At 67.9% G+C, this 16,079-nt stretch overlaps 1 protein-coding gene across 3 annotated transcripts; it reads right to left on the bottom strand.

Moving 5' to 3' along the window:
• Positions 1-3,402: 3,402 nt before the first annotated feature.
• On the bottom strand, positions 3,403-7,807 carry CBX8 (chromobox 8). 3 transcript variants are annotated; one of them, XM_082326813.1, is made up of 5 exons: positions 7,690-7,807; positions 7,261-7,304; positions 6,999-7,064; positions 6,834-6,900; positions 3,403-6,647 (listed from the first exon to the last, which is right to left on the bottom strand). In XM_082326813.1, the coding sequence occupies exons 1-5, from the start codon at positions 7,756-7,758 to the stop codon at positions 5,808-5,810; spliced, it is 1,086 nt and encodes a 361-aa protein (XP_082182939.1). In that variant the 5' UTR covers positions 7,759-7,807; the 3' UTR covers positions 3,403-5,807. The 3 variants fall into 3 exon arrangements, with proteins under 3 accessions (XP_082182939.1, XP_082182938.1, XP_082182940.1); XM_082326812.1 differs by having other exon boundaries at positions 6,834-6,924; XM_082326814.1 differs by lacking the exon at positions 7,261-7,304 and having other exon boundaries at positions 7,690-7,775.
• Positions 7,808-16,079: the final 8,272 nt, after the last annotated feature.

Here is a 16,079-nt window from a genome sequence, read left to right on the forward strand (position 1 = left end):
TTTACCTTCCAGTCTTTAATTTTGCCAAACGAGCTACCGTTGCTTTGAACAGTCCAAGGAAACGTTAGCCTGTGTCAGCAGAAACGAATGCTCTGGGCATGGTCTCTGCTGGGTGTGCTTTTGTGCTGGGGATCCGAGCGTTTTGGGAGAAGAATCAAGGAATCTGGGAGCGCAGGGGTAACGCTCTTCCCCACACACCAAATGTTTGCTACTTGGCCTTTGCAAATCCAAACGGAACGACAATGTGCCTTTCGGACCGTCCTTATCTCAGCCTTGTCTGCGACACCGGTCCCACGACAGGTTTGTGCCTATGCAAAGCAGGGTGGTCACAGGGTCCTGGGGACAGCTGTGACACCAATGGGGAGAGGTGCCCCGGTCCCCAGCGGGCCACCCAGCCATCGCGCGGAGCCCTGCCACAGGGCTGAAGGCAGCTGCGGGATGCTCACCAAGGGGAAGCTGGCCCGACAGGGATGCTCTTGCCTACAGCAATAGCATGGGGGGGCTGGTGTCCCCCAGGGGGAAAAAGCATCTGAGGATGCTCCAAGAAGGGGTCTGGCACCGAGCGTCCACAGAAGGTGCAGGAGACGAGCTGCGATGGTGGGTGCTGTGTCCTGTGCTCACCGCCCGCCAGCTCCAGGACGGCTGCTCCCTCCAGAGCCCCGGTCGAAGCTCACATGCATTTCTCCATGCAGGGGCTTGCTCCTGCCTCCTGGCCAGGCAAAGGGTCGCTGGGCCCGGGCTCGCACCCAGGGGTGCACGTATCCCGACGGCGGGCAGCTTTCCTCCATCACCCACCCTTCCCAGGCATGTCCCCTCCCGGTAGCGGCAGGACGCTGCTGTCACCACTTGCTATTGTGCCTTTTGCTCACCAGCTGGTTCGATTCCAAAGGTCTACGGATGGTGAAAATGATAATCCAGAAATATTTCTCACCTTCATCTCCTCCTGCGCTCCTTCCCCGGCCCCTTCCCGACCTCGTGTTTCAGGATCTCGGCTCTCCCAGCAGCGCTGGGGTGTCTGAGCGAACGGCTCCTGTTGGAGTTTGCCTCTCAAAGGCACATTATGTGAGTGATTTACTGTAATCTTTTGTGGACAGGGGTTGAAAGCCGGTGCAGACCCTGTTTACCAGTCAGTACCATTAGTATTCAAGGTCTACCTTTTTTTTTTTCTTTTTTTTTTTTTTTTTTTTTTTTAAGTTTGCTGCTATGGGTTGGAGTGTTCAGCCGTGTGTCAAACAGCCAATTAAAGGTTTGTCACTTGTCATTTTCTAAGGGGTTTCCAATGTGGAAAGTCCTGCGGTATTTGTATATTGAATGGATATTTTCTCCAGGCATAATCTGGTTAAGCATACTTGTTGTTTTCCATTGGACTGGAAGAGGTGGCCAATTCAGCCATCTTCCCTAGAAACTTAGTCTATTTTTATATATATATTTTGTACCAAAAAAACTGGAGTTCGTGGAGGGATGGGGATGGTTCAGGGGGTTCAGTTGGCTTTGAGTTTCTGAGTTGGGTGTGAAGGGCTCCAGAGCCGGAGAGAGGGTTTTTACTGAAAGAAACTGAGGGATGGGTGAAAACAAACAATTGTTCTTGTAACTTGTGCCAGTCACTGGTCTGATTTGTATGTTTTAATTAAAGAGAGAGCCAAATCGTTCCTGTATGACACTTATAATTGCTTTAAACTACAGCTGTTTGTTTGCCTTTATTTTCAGAGAACAAAAGTTGGAGATGTTATTACCCTGGGAAAGTTTAAGGGCTTTGTTGAGCAGGACAGGCGCCCGGCCCGCCGAGCGACGCGGGGCCGCGGTCGCTGCTCCCCCCGGGGCCTCCGGTCGCGCTGCCGGCACCTCGCTTGCGTCGTGTGCGGTGTTTTCTGGTGCTTCTGGACACTAACGCTAGCGTAGACCCATGACCTCTAGGCTGTTTTTTAATTTATTTGCCGGAAAACACTAGGAGATGGTTACGTCGGGCGGGGTGGGTTTTGTATAACTTTTCCACTGCTCTTTTTTAGCATATCAATAAATATTTTTTTAAACTTTTCAGCCTGGTGTGGTCACTACTCTGGGAGCGGCTCCCCCTCCCCCCCGCCATGGGCACCGCCTGGACCCGGCCCCCCCGGCCCAGGGGGGCTACAACCGACCACCCCCCCTCCACCCTCCCGGCCCCGGGCCCCGCATCCTACCGGGCAGCGTGCGCGGTCCTGGGCTCCGCTCCGGCTGGAGCTGCGCCTGCCCGGGGTGGCGGGGGGGTCCCAGGTGCCTCCGCTCAGCACCGGCCCAGCCCCGGGACCCGCCCCGCCGCCCCCCACCTGCGAGACCGGGACCCGCCCGGGGGCCGAACCGGCCTGGGGAGGGCGCTGCGCGGCCGCGGAAGGGCGCGGGCGGCAGCGGCGGATCCCCGGTCCCGGCTGCCGCGGCGGGGCGGGGGCCAAGCGGCCCCCTCGGGGCTCCGCCGTCGGGGCTGCCGTCGGAGCGAGCGGAGCCCCGGGGCGGGGGCGCGGAGCCGCCCCGGCACGGCTTGGGGGGGGGGGGGTCGGCTCCTGCGGGCCGCGGCCGGGGGCTCCGCCAGCCGGTGTCCCCCCCCCCGCCGTCCCCACCCCCTCCCTCCGTGCCCGCCCCGCCGGGGCCCCGCCGCGGCCCGTGTGAAAGGGCCCCCCCGCTGGGCCGGGGGAGAAAGGCGCCATTGTGCGGCCCTTTCTCCCGCTCCTCCTTGACACTCATTTTCCGCGCCCAGCCGCTGACAGCTCCCATAATGCGGGGGTCCGCGCCTTTCACCCGGCGGAGCAGAGAAAGGAGGTTAATGAGGACACAGCTCAAAAAAAAAACCACCACCAAAACCAATCCCCCCCCTCCGCCTGCGCGGCCGGGGCAGATTTGAATACAAAGGCCGGGCTCGGCGGGCAGGGGCGGCCGCGGCGCCCCGGGCCCCGACCCGCACCCCCGCCGCGCAGCCCGCCCCGTCGGAAGGGCGGAGCGCCGCGGCCCGGGGCAGCGCTGGTGCCCGGCCCGGTACCCGGGCCCCTTCCCCGGGGGAGGAGCGGCAGCCCCGGGGCCGTTCCTCGGAGCGGAGCCGCAGACGGCGCCTGCCGCTGCCCCGTCCGGGCACCGCGGGGTCCCCGGGGGGGCGGCCCGGCTCGGCGGCTCCTGTGCCCGGGGGCTCCCCGGACTCCACCCGCCCCGTCGGGCCCCGGCCCCGCACGGCCCCGGCTCCCCCCCGCCCGTGCAAAGCGGGGGATGCGGGGCCGCCCGCCCCGTCAGGGCCCCACTGCCCACCCCACGCTGCTCCCAGAGCCCCCCCCGCCCCGCCTTGCCCCAGGGCCACAAAGGGAAGACAGACACGTTTCTATTTACAAAGTATATATTTAAACTCACATAAAAAGCAGGTCTCATGGACATTCACGGCTGGCAGAAGACACGTAGTTAAGCTTCACTTCTGAGACTGAGATTTAGCCAAATCGGTTTTTGTACAAGTCTTAGATTTAAATAATTCACGCACACACACCCCCACGCACACACACTCAGTATATACGTCGCTATATACATACACACATATACACCCACATGTATGTTTTGCTCCATATACGCGTGTGTCTGGACACACACGTGTACACAGGGCTGGAGCGAAGCACACCAAATCCCGACCGCGTCCCGGCGGGGCAGGAGCGCGGCTCCGGGCTCTTCCGCAAAGGGAGGCATCCTCCAGCCTTGGCACGGCGGCAGCGGGAGGACGGGCAGCTCAATCCCATCATCGTCCCTCCAACAACACACGCGTCCCATGTCGGTTGCCCCCGCCACCAGCACCGAAACCAGCACATCGGTTCTTCGTACAAACCAAGTTAAAAATCTCCATTTTACAAAATATGCCTTAAAAAAAAAAAAAGAAGAAAAACCAAAAAAAAAACACACAACAAAAAAAAATCCAGAACTCGCAGACACGGCTCCCTTTGTACAGTCAATACAGCATCCTCCCGCTAGGCCATCTGACAAAGGTCCCAAAAGAAGGATGGGGAAGGAGATGGAGCAAGGTGGAGCCCAACAGCCAGGGGCTGCTCCTTGCCCCAGCCCCTTCCGCGCCCGTCAGGCCCCGTGTGCTTTCACCCCCTGAACCGGGAGCCTTCAGGAGCTCGGCTGGGGCAGCCGGCGAGGAGGGATGAGGGTGACCTGGCCCAGCCCCGGCCCTCGGGCGCTGCCAGAGGGATTTGTGCTTTCCAACCCAGAGAGATGCTCAGACCAACGCGTCAGGACGGGGACACCTGCTCCACCTCAACCGAAATCACAACAGGGGTGAAGGTCCCGCTCCCCACCCGGGTCAGGCTGCAACCGAGCTGGGGGAGAAGGAGGGAGCAGAGCGGGGGGCCGCAGCCCCCCTGGCCGCTGCTCAACCCGGTGGGGAAACCGCTGCACTTTGTTCAGAGCCACGAAACCCCATGGCCGTGCCCTGCCCCAGCCCACGGAGAAAGACGGCAGGGTCCTTCAGAGCCAGGAGAAATAAGACAGGCAAATAAACCACAAAAAGCCACCCGAGTCAGCAGGGCTGCTCGCGCACCGGAGTATTTCGCCTCTTGGCTATTGTTTAACTAGCATAAGAAAAGGGAAATATTTATTGTCTCTGAATGCATAAAGGTGGCTCTGGGATTTGTCAGAGATGTGGATATTACAAAACACTTTATCTGGAGTCTTCCAACAGTCTGAAGTGAACTGTGTTGGGGAAAACAAACAAAAAAACAACAAAAAAAACCAAAAAAATAATAATCCACTTTCTATAGCGGTATAGAGCATCTAAATATGGGCAGTGACATGCTACCCTCCCAAACCTCTCTGGCATTTCAGGAATGTAAACAGAGGGGGGGGTTGTTGGGGTTTTTTTTTTTCTTTTTTCTTTTTAAAGTGGGTGGGGGAACAGAATCAAGCGACCAGACAAAATGAAAACAGATTCTCAGCTCAGTCCCATCTCCCACAACTGCTACGACAACTCTATTAAAGTGCATTTCAGTATCACCCCTCTCAGGAACCTTACACACACAAACCTCCTCTTCCTTCGCAAGAAAAGGTAATTCAAGTTAATACTCCGCTAGAACAGTTTTAGCCTTTTTATGGATTTCTGCTTTTCCCCGCCCCGACTTTGTAGCAACATTTTTTTTTTTTTTTGTTAAACTGGAAACATCCCCTCGCCAACAATACTGTAAATTCAAGTGCTTACTTCAACTGTCAAGGGCAACAGTTCTGGATACAGCACACTTGATTGTACAAGCAACACCTTATATCACAATCAAGAAATCAGGGCACTTTGCCCTCCGAGGGAGTAACGCTTCCTCCCTCCACCATCCATAGCATCATATGAAAAATAATAGTTAAAAAAACCCATAACATAATTAGCTATGAACATCGTTCATTATGTACACCGGCTCCTGCAAGAGATGCGTGAACTCCGTTAGTTCTCAGTTTTATTGTCCTTTCTAAGAGCAACTGAGCAGTCACTGTTGTCTCCATTTAAATAAAACAACTCAGAGTTGAAATATATATATATAGATATATATAAGCATTTTTTCTTAAATAACATATTTACATCTAATAGAAAATATAACTCTAGAGATAATCTTTCCAACGAAATGTAAGACGTGGAAAAAAAAAAAAAAAAGAATGAGTTAATGAATTTAGGACAGTTTCTAAATCCTCTCCAGGACAAAAAAAAAGAAAAAAAAAAAAAAAAAAGAAAAAATAAAGGGAAAAAAAAAAAAAAAGGCCCACCAAGCTCTAACCAAGCTTTTGTCTGGATCTGACGGAAGAAAACCCCAGCACCACCTCCGACAAACTCATCGCTTCTCTTTAAAGAATCCTTGGTCCGTGCTGCTCTCCTTGATGGTGACGGTCAAAAAGTTAGAGGTCACATCAGTTACCACCACCTTCTCCAGGTTGTTGAGCGAGGGGCTCCAGGACTCCTCCTCGGGGTCCCCCAGGATCCTGGAGACGGGGATCCTGGCGATGAGGGAGGGCCGCCCCGCCTGGCCCCCCACGCCGTCGCGGTACAGGCTGCCCACGGTGCCCGGGCTCACCGCGCCGTGCAGGAGCTTGGGCCCGCCGGGGTCCAGGCCCCCCTGCCCCTTGGGGTCCAGAAAGTCTGCCCGGTGCTTGGCCAGCCGCGGAGGGTAGCTCTCGGCAGCTCCCAGCTTGGCACCCACCTCGGCTCGGTTGGGGCCGGGCAGGGCGCCGGGGAGGTCGGGGTCCTGCCGCCTGGCCAGCTGGATGACGCTGTGTCCCGAGCCGAACTTGGCCGCCCCCGCCGCTGCCTCCTCCATCTTCCTGGCCTTCAGGTAGTCCCCCACCTTGTCCCCCGGGTCCCCCAGTTTCCTCTTGGAAGCATCCAGAGTCTCCGCCAGGTCCTTGTAAAGCTCCTTCCTGGGCTTCGGGCCTCTCTTTTTGGGGGTCTCCCCGGGTTTCTCCTCCACGCGGATCACCCGGTCCCGGATGCTGTCTCCCTTTGGGGTGCTGGTGCTGGAGCTGCCCTGGGGAGCCAGGGCTATGTTTCTCAGTCCTTCCCTAGCCCGGGACGTGGAGCCCAGCTCCTGGGGGGACCTGCCGGGATATGGCACCCGGATCCCCCTGGAAGAGTCACTGCGGAATTCATAGGTTTTGGCTTTTGCTTTTGCCTGGGCCTGCAAAGAAAATAAATCAACCAGTGACTTTATTATCCTGCCATCCAGCTGCATAATTACAACTTACAAGGCAAGAGGCCACCTATGCGAGGAGCATCCTCCATGGGGGCCGGAGAGGGACCCGCTCCCCGCTGCGGCCCGCAGCCCTGGCCGGCACCGGCGCACGCGGGGCTCCAGCCTCCTTACCTTTAGCAGGAAGGTTTTGGGCTTTGGGCCTCGCTTTTTGGGCCCGTATAGCTCCATTTCTCGCTCCCTAGAGGTGTTAAAAAAACCAAAGCTTCAATTCAGCATAGCTACAAGACAGCAACATATTTACAAGCGCAACGGCTACAGCTAGCAAAGGCCTTGTACCTTTCCTCAAAGGCTGCGAGCAGCCGGGCATCCAGGATGTTTTCCTCGGGTTCCCAAGTGCTGTACCTGGGGAGGGGGGGGACAGAGAGGGGGAACAGCATGAGGAGCCAGAAATGGCAAAAAATAACCCAAATTCAAAATACGGGGCATAAAGGAAAGGACCCAAGTTTCCTTTCTACTACAATGGGAGAGCAGGGCTGCAGCGAGCCATCTCCCCCCCGCTCCCCGGCTGCAGAACCCTACGGACAAACGGCCGACTTACTTCTGAGACCAGCCCTTCCATTTTACGAGATATTCCATGCGCCCCTGCAGATGCAAAGAGGAAAAATAAATATGCATGGAGGGAAACCGCGATAAACGCCCGCAACAAAGCTGCACCCGCAATTCCACGCGTGCAACAAACGCGGGCCCGCGGCGCGTGTCAAAAAAAACGCGGGGGGGGGGGGGGGGATAAAAAAAATAATTATTATTTTTTAAAAATAATAAAATAAAGAGCAGGGGGTGGGCAGGCGGGCAGGCAGCGGCGGAGCACGCCCGCCCCGCCGGCGGGGAGCGCCCGGGCATGCGGCGGGGAGAAAGAGCCGCCCCCAGCGGGCGCCCAACCGCAACCGGGCCGGGACCGGCGGAGGCGCCGCAGCGGCGGGTGCGGGGGTTCGGGGGGGAGCCGGAGCCGCGGGAGGGGGGCACCTACTTTGCGGATGCGGCGCTTGAGCAGGGCCTCGGCCGCGAAGACGCGCTCCCCGACGGCCGAGAGCTCCATGTTTACGCGGCCGCTCGCAGCACACAGGCAGCCGCCAGCGCAGCCCAGACCATAATACTCCGCCCGCTGACGTCAGCGCCGCGGCCCCCCCCCGGCCCCCCCCGCACTTGTTGCTGGCGGAGCCGGGTGGAATATTCCGCCCGCGCCGCATTGGCTCGCGCCGTCGCCCCGCCCCTTTCGACGTGAGCCGCGTCCCGATGAGCGGCGGGGCGGGGCCGGCGGCGGGGAGGGGAGGGGGGGAAGGGGAGGGAGGGGGCGGGGGGCCACGCCCATGCCACGCCCACTACGCCACGCCCCGCTCCCGGTAAGGGGAAGGGGGGGCGCGGCGGAGGCGGGGGGGGGGGGGGGGGGAGCGGAGGACAAAGCCGCCGCCGCCTCCCTCAGCCCCGGGCCGGGTCCCGTCCCCCCCCTGCCCCGGCAGCACCTGGACGGGGCGGACGGGGGGGGCTGCGGGCCGTTCCCCGGTGATCTGCGGCCCGGCCCCGGTGGTCGGACAAAGGGAACGGTGTCAGAGGCGGGAGCGTTCACGCACAGACCGGCCCGGCCACGGTGGGTCACCACCACCGCCGCCGTTGTGATCGCCCGTCCACGCAGACACGCGGGCCCGCTGCTCCTCCGGGAGCGCGGATCCTTGCCGGCGGCGCGGGCAGTCCCGGAGCTCAGCGGCCTCCGGTTTCCCCGCACCGGCAGCCCCCGGCTCAGTTCCCCCGGGGGGGCGCAGGAGTGGCCCCGGGGCCAGCCCCACGCGGGATTTGATCCCCCGTGGTATCTGTCAGCAAAGTGGCGTGGGTGCGCGGGCGGCGCTGCGGGGCTGCCAGCCGGTACCGGGGCCGCCCCCCCCGGGCCCTCTGCCGCTGGCCCCGCCGCACCGCGTCCCGCCCGGCAGCCGTCGCCTTCTCCCGCCGCGAATCCGTCCCCGAAGCGGCCACGGGAGACCGTGACACGCGCGGCGGGGTGGCGAGCCGCCGGGGCCGGCTCCAGCCTCCGGGGCCCCGGAGACCCAAAGCCACCGGTTCCCCGCCCGCAGCCGGGCGAGGTCCCAAACCGCCCCCCGGGGCCGTCGCGGGGAGGCTCCGGAGGGGCCCGGCAGCGCTTCAGCCCCGTCCCGCGGAGTGAAGCAGTTCCCGAGCCCGTGGGCAGCGGCACCGCCCGGGGCTGCCCCGCGAGTGGGACCCGCAGCACCACGGCCCGGTGCTGAGTGGGCTTCTGCGGTCCCGTCCACGCGGGACGAGGCCAGGCGAGGCCGATCGTGGCCCTGCCCCCCCCGCCGCCTCCCGCTCTCCTCCGCTAAGGAGCTCGAAGCCGAGGGCGAGCGGACCTCGGCGGCCGCCACGCTCACGCGTGGGAGACCCCACGGTGGGCGTGGTCCCGAGGATCCGGCTGTGCCTCCTCTCCGGTAAATGCGACCGCGGCTGCCTCGCTCCGGGCCTCTGCTCCGGCTGCCGTTTGCCGCTGGGGGGGGCGCCGGGTCACGCGTGGCGGGGATGGCGAGGCCAGCGCGGCCGTGGGACCATCTCCCCCGTGCGCCTGCTCGCTGCAGGGGCTACGAGGCACTCGCCTTCCTCCGGCCTGGGAAGTCGCCCGGGGGGGAGCCGCGGGCCCCGTGTTACGCCGGGACCGGCAGCGGGGACCGGAGGGCGCCGGCGTTGTCCCCGTCCCGGGGCTCGTTGTCTCCCGGGGCTCCTGCCTGCCGCCGCGGGGCCCTGCCCGGTCCCGCCACCCGGGTGGGCAGGGACCTCCGGCTGGGGGCACGGAGGCAACGGTTCCCCTGTGGGGGACGGGGACACGGGGACACGGGTGGGGGCCCTGGCCCCCCGTGGGGCCCCACGGGGGAACTGGCGGGCCGCGTGGGTCGGGTCTCCGCGGGCAGAGCCTTCCTCCCGCCGCCGCTGGCCGGGGTAAAACCGCGCTCACGGGAGGAGGCGGGAGATTTCCACCCCGCGGCTCCCGTGGGCTCCCAGCCCCACGTCTCCAGCCCCGCGGGTTTTGCGTGGCGTGACCGGCCCGGCGCGGAGGGGCCGGGCGGGGGGAGCGCACCCCCCGCGCCCCCCCGGCCCCCGGCGAGCGGCGTCCCGGGGAGGTTTTCGTTAATGTCGAATTAATCGTTGTTAATTAAGGCGGGGCGCGGGGCGCCTCGTGAATTGGCGTGGACGCGGCGGCCCGGATCCCGCTCCCGGGAAGGTGCCGCGCAGCAGAGAGACCCGGGGGCAGCAACCCCCGGCCGTGGGGGGGCGTGGGGCTGGCGGGGGGGGGGGGAATGGATCCGGTCCTGCCGGGCCGGTCGGTGCCGCCGCCCCCGCCTCGCCCCGTTACTCGGGGCTCCCGGGGCAGCGTCCGCGGCGGCGCAGCGGGGCCGAGCGGGGCCCATCCCCGTGGCCGCGGGGCTGCTGCAGCCCCGGGGAAACGGGTGTTTGCCCCGCACCTCCGCTGCCGGTGCGCCCGGTGCAGGTGGGATGCACGGGTCCCGGGGCCGAGCCTCCCCGCACCGACGCCGCACCGGAGCCCTGAGGGGGCCGCGGAGCTCCCGGCTGAGCCGCCGCCTCTGCCCCGTCGCCTGAGCGGAGCTACGCGGCTCCGCGAAGCCCCACAGCCACGCGTGGGGGCGGAGAGAGGAGAGGCCGCGGCTCCATCTGCCTCCGGCGCGGGCCTCAGCGGAGGGAATCGCTCCATCCGAGCCGTGACCCACGAGGGACACGCGTGGGGCCGGGGCTGGGTCCCCGGTTGCTGTTGGGGGGGGGGGGGCAGGGAGAAGGAGAGACGCAAACGAGAACGGCGCGGGGAAAGCAGCGGGGAGCGACCGCCGCTGCGTGGGGGTCCGGCCCGAGCCCCCGGGCCGTGGGCGAGCCGGGGCCGGGGCTGCGGCCGCTCGTGGGGGTCTTGGCCCGGAAGGAGAAGCGGGACGGAGCCGCCCCGGCGCCGCGGGACGAGGCAGCGGCGGGCGGGACCGTCCCCGGCTCTCCCGGGCAGTTCCTCCCGCTGCCGGAGGGGGCCCGGAGACCCCCTCGCCCGGGCCCGGCGGTCCTGCGGGGGCCCCTCCCGCCCGGCCGGGCCACCGGGAGCAGGAGCGGAGCCCGGGCCCGGGCCGCCCTCCACGCTCCCGAGGTCAACGGCAGAAGCCGCCTGGGCGACCCACGGGCTCCCGGCCGGGGCGGGGCCGCTCGCCCCCGCGCCCCCTCCGCCCCCGCCGGCCCCGCCCGGCCCCGGTCCTGCCCCGGGGTCCCGGGGCTCAGCGCGGACTCTGGGACGGCTCCGGCCCGGCGCGGGCGTGTGCCGCCGCGGCAAACCCCGTTTCCGTCCATTTGTCCCCAAATCCGCCCCTCGGTCGCCGGATCTCCGCTTCCCCAGCCCGGACTCGTGCGATGAGCTCCTCGGGGCTCAGCGGGCCGCCGCGGGGCTGAGTTCCCGGTTCCCCCCTCGTTTCTCGCTGTGCGGGGGCTTCTACGGCTGCGAGCTTTGCAACGAAACCGGGGGGCTACTGCCCCTCCCGGGACCGCGCGTGGGGGCGGCGGGGCGAGCACGCGTGTCCGAGCGCGGCTGGGCCGGGGGCGGCGGCGGGCCGGGAGGGAGCTGGCTCCAACCCAACCGCCGGCACGATCGATCCCCGCGCCGCAGCCGGGCTCTTCCCCGCGGCTTCCCGTGCGATCCGGTGCCCGTGCTGCTCCGCCCCACGGATACCCACGCCCGGGACGGCTGGGATCCAGCCCAGCTCCCGGTCCGGCCCGGTTCCACGGGTGACCGAGGCTGCCGGTGCCGGTCGCTCTCCCCCGTGTCCCCTTCTCCTGGGCGGCCCGAGCATGGCTCCAACGCTGAGACCGCGGGGGGAAGCGGGGGCAGAGCCAGCCGCCCCGGTAGAGCCCCAGCGCCTACCAGTCCCTGAACCGGCCGCCGGGCCGGACCTTGTGTCCCGGGAGAGGCGTCCTGCAGCCCGGCCGGGCCGTGGGTACCGCGGGGCAGGGCAGAGCCCGCCCCGGAGCCCCATTCCACGCGAGCTCTCTGCGTTCGTGGACACCACACACCCCCTCCCCGCACCCTCGGGGCCGCCGGCCCCCGGTTCCCGCCCCATCGCTCGGATCTGCTCCGGGCTTCTCCCGACCCGGTCCCATTCCCGAGCCGGGTGGGAAAACGATTCCCTCCACCGGCGGCTGAACGGAGCCGGGACGAGCCTCGGGGCAAATTCACGCTCCCCCGGGCCGGTGCCGGGCTGTCCCGGCGGGGCGGGCGCGGACCCGGGGAGCCCGCGGCACCGCCGGCCCCCGCCGGCCCCCGGCCCTGCCCGGGGCTGGGGAGCAGCCCGGCCGCCGGTACGCTGCCTTTTCGTTTCCGAGCAGCTCGGGGCGAAGCGGGGAGGCAGCGACCGGCCCCGACCTGCGGCATCTGCAACCCACGCGGGAGGGGGCGGCCGGGGCAGGACCGGCGCCCCCCCGGGGCCGAGGGCGGGCCCGGAGACGGAGCCATACACGGAGCTGCGGTCACCCGTGGGCTCGCTGCAGGCGGGACCGGGCCGCCCGCGTTTCCCACCTCTTTCCCCCGGGACGCCGCGCTGCCGTGCGCCCTGACCCCCGGCATCCCCCGCTGCCGCCGCGGCTGCTCTCGGGAGCCCCCGCTGCGGGGAGGGGAGATCTCAGGGGGTGCCCGGGCAGCGGTGCCCCCGCGGGGCCGCTCCTTCCCACTCCCCGCAGCCCAGGAATTCCCGTGCGAGGAAATTTTCCTATCGCCGTGTTTGACATCGAATTCAGGCCGGGGCAGGGCTTTCCCGGAGGCTGCGGAGGTGGCGGCGCCCAGGACCGGCGGGGAGAGGCAGCATGAGCCGGTGGGCACGGCTCAGGCCCGGTGGACCCCGGGAGGGCACCGGGCACGGCTGCATCCCCTTTCCCTGGGATGGCAGGGGCTGGCGGGGCCGGACCCAGCGGGAGCGGGGAGGGGGCGGCGAGAAGGAGAGGGTGCGGGCAGGGTGTGCCGGGCGGGCAGCTGGGACAGGCAGGACCGGGGGGGGCTCCCCCAGGGCGGGGGGCTCCCCCAGGGCAGGCAGCTCCCCTCGGGACGGCCGCCGGGCACCATTCTGCGCGGGTGCGCAGCGGCCCGCGCTTCCCCCCCGCAGCAGTGTGGGCCCTCTGCCGCCCTCCGCCTCTCCCGGAGCCTTCCCCCGTCTTCCTCCGGAGTCGGCCGAGGCCCCCCGCCCCCGTCCAGGTGCCCGGCGCTGCTCTCGCTCCGCCGGGGCTCGGGATGGAGCCGCCGTGACAGGGCTGGGGCCCTGCGGGACGCGCTCCGCGAAGCCTCCGCCTCGGGGGATCCCCCGGGCTGCGCTGGCCGCACCACGCCGAGCACCCCGGCTCGGGCCGGGGCAGTGGGTCCCGGGCAGGACCGCTTCTCTCCGCCCCCGTTGGTCGTTATCCCCCGGTTACCGGGGCCTTGGCCAGCCGGCGAGGGGACCGCTCCGGAGCGGTGCAGCCCACCGCCGCGGCCGGCCCCCAGCCGGCCCCCACCGCCGCCCCGGGACAGAGCCGAGCATCCTCCCCGGGGCAGCCGGGCCCGGGACGGCGGTGCTGAAGGACAGCAGCGGCCCCGCCGACCGGGACGGCCGAGCACCGTCTGCCGCCCCCCGGCCCGGCCCGGCCCGGCCCGGTTCGGCCCCCGGGGGCGGGCGCGGGGAGCGGCGGGGGCGGCGGCGGGCGCGGCCCGGGCTCGTCCCCAGGTTGCCGCACGGAAAGGCGACGCTTCCCGGCGCGGCCCCGCCGGCCCGATTAATTCCAGGTGCTTTCCATAGGTGGCACCGTCCTCCTGGAAATGGCGGCTGCGGCCGCCGCGCAGCCGGTGGCGCTCCCCGCCACCCCCGGGGGGCACGGCCGCCCCCTCCGCCCCGGGGAGCCCCCCCGCACCGCGGGCTTCAGCAGGGCCAAGCGCCCGCAGGAGGCCCCGGGAGCTGTGCCGGGCCCCGGGGCGGTGCGGGGGAGGAGGTTCCCCTCCGTGGTCCCCACGGGGAAGAGCGGCCGCCGTCAACCGCTGGACACACACCCGCGAACCGTCGGAGAGTCTCCCGCGTCGGTATTGCGCGTGGGAGCCGCTCCACGCGTGTCCCCGCAGCCACTGGTGCAGGCTCCCCAGCAGGACCCGTGGGTGCCCCGAGCACACCCCCGGCTCCAGCGAGGCTGAGGGGGGGGTCCCAGCCCGGTTCTCCTTGCGGGGAGCGCCCACGGAGAGCCCTGAGCTCCCACGGCAAAGCCCCGCCAACCCGTTCCCACGACACGCACCGAGAGCCGCTCGTGGCCCCCCCGGCAGCCGCGCTGCCCCACGCCGCGGGTGGCATCGAAACCCCCGTGCGAGGAAAGTGCCGCTCCCGGGGGCGAGGCGGGGGGGGCGCCGCCGCTTTATCGCCCCGCTCCAGGCTGCGAGCACTCTGCACAAAAGCCCTTTTGTTTCCGGGGTTTCTGAATTTTCTGATTATTTGTAGGAACATAAATACGAGTTGTTTGCAGAGGGGGGGAGAAGGAGGAACCCACCCGAGCGCCGCGTCGGGCGAGGAAACCCGAACGTTTCGGGAGCCCCCCCCCCCCCCCCCCCGTCTAACCGGCGCGGCTCCGTCCCGCCCGCGCTGCTGCCCACGTCGGTGCTCGGCCCGCAAGGACGGCAGAAGGACGAATCTGCTCCCTCGCGGCTCCGGCTGTAGCGGCCACGGAAGAGCCACGAGTGGGCAGGGACCACCCCGACGGCCCCGCCGGGGCGGGTCGGATGGCGGTGTCCGGCCCAGCGGCGCCGGTGGCGGTGGTCCCGCCGGGGGAGATCTCAGCTGGGATGTGACAGAGACACGGGGTGCGACCGGAGCGGCCCGGCGCTGCCCCTACCCCTGCCCTGGCCCCTGTCCTGCCCGTCCCTGCCCGTCCCTGCCCGTCCCCGCCCGCCCGCGCGCTGCCCCGCCACTCCGCTTTTAACAAAAGCAATTAGAGGTGAAACGCGGCCCATTTGCATTCCACCTAACGACCGGCGGCGGCTTCTCCCGGGCGGGGGGCGGCATCTGCGGCGGGGCCCGGCCCGGTGGTGGCGGGGGGGGGGGGGAGGGGTCCGCCCCGTCCCGCCGCCCCCCGCCCCGCCCGCCCCGTCCCGCCGCCCCGGCCCCGCCCACCCCGCCCAAGGTAGACGCTGTATTTAGGTTCATGCCCTTATATGGCGACGAGCGCGGCGCCCCGCGGACGGCGCGCACCATATAAGGAAGCGGTGCCAGAGCCCGGGGTGAGGTGGTGAACGCTCATTGGCCCGTCGGTATCGCAGCAACCGGCTCTCAGGAGTGGAACGGCCCCGCGCCGCCCCCCCCCCCCGCCGGGCCCGGACCCCCCGGGGCCGCGGGGACGGAGCTGGCGGCCCCCACGCCCACGGGTGACCCTCGACGGGACCCCCCCTCCCCCCCCAGTGTGCCCGACCCCCGGTGCCGCCTCGCTGCCCCTTCCCGCCCCGGGGGTCCCGGCCGGGCCGCCCCGCCGCACGCTGCGGGAGGAGGGGAGGCAGCGCCGTCTTCCGTGGGCACCGACGGCAACGCGGGCACCCACGGCGCTCCCGAAGTGCAGCGGGACCGCCGGTCCCTGCTCCTGTCGCGGTGCCCGCAACGCGGGTCACGGAGGAGACCGTGTCCGTCCCACCCGCGGCGGAGCGGCGGTGGCGGCGGGGCGGACGGGTCCCAGCGGGGCCGCGATAGGCGGCGGGACGGGGTGGCCCCCTGCTCCGCTCCACCGAGCGGGGACACGGGACCGTGCGTGGGCCGGGGGAGCGGGGAGCCGCGGCGCTGCGCGGACACGGGTGACCCCGATGCGGGGCGCATAGACCCGGGGGGGGCTTCGCTGTGCCTTGCCGCAGCCCGGCGGCGAGCAGCCCTGTGGGGCCGGGTACCCCTCTCCTCTTCCCGCAGAGGTGCGTGGACGGGGGCGGCGGCACCGGGCGGGGGCTTCCCGGGAGGCACCGGCGTCCTTCGCACCCTGCGCGGCGGGGCCGGCGGGCTGCGCGCACCCCCGGCGCGGCAAAGCGCCTTCCCGCGGCCAGCCGCCACGCTGCGGACCCCCCCGACCCCCCGCGACCGCTCTCCCGTGGGCGAAGGATCGCCCCAGCCCGGCTCCCACATTCACGTTTTTGCGACGACCCCTCGTCCCGCGGACACCCGCGAAAAACACCGGCGGGCAGCGAACCTCCGCCTGCGCGGAGGCAGCGCAGGCGCCAGCCGCGCACCCACGCGTGCCCGCTCCGGCCCCGCGGGCAGGCCCCGGGGGGCGGCCGCCGTGGCGGGGGGGGGCGGCGGCTGCACGGCGCGGGGCCGCGGGGGCGAGTTTTCGTTGCGGCTT

The sequence above is a fragment of the Platalea leucorodia genome (genome assembly GCF_965183815.1).
Source record: "Platalea leucorodia genome assembly, chromosome: 14".
Taxonomy (NCBI): domain Eukaryota; kingdom Metazoa; phylum Chordata; class Aves; order Pelecaniformes; family Threskiornithidae; genus Platalea; species Platalea leucorodia.

What these genes read in the sequence shown, in the direction of transcription:
- CBX8 (XM_082326812.1), bottom strand. Translation starts at nt 7,758, where the DNA reads ATGGAGCTCTCGGCCGTCGGGGAGCGCGTCTTCGCGGCCGAGGCCCTG. An exon ending in TCAAGCGCCGCATCCGCAAA is followed by an intron (nt 7,305 to 7,689) that starts GTAGGTGCCCCC and finishes TTGCATCTGCAG; the next exon opens with GGGCGCATGGAATATCTCGT. An exon ending in CCAAAACCTTCCTGCTAAAG is followed by an intron (nt 6,648 to 6,833) that starts GTAAGGAGGCTG and finishes TTTTCTTTGCAG; the next exon opens with GCCCAGGCAAAAGCAAAAGC.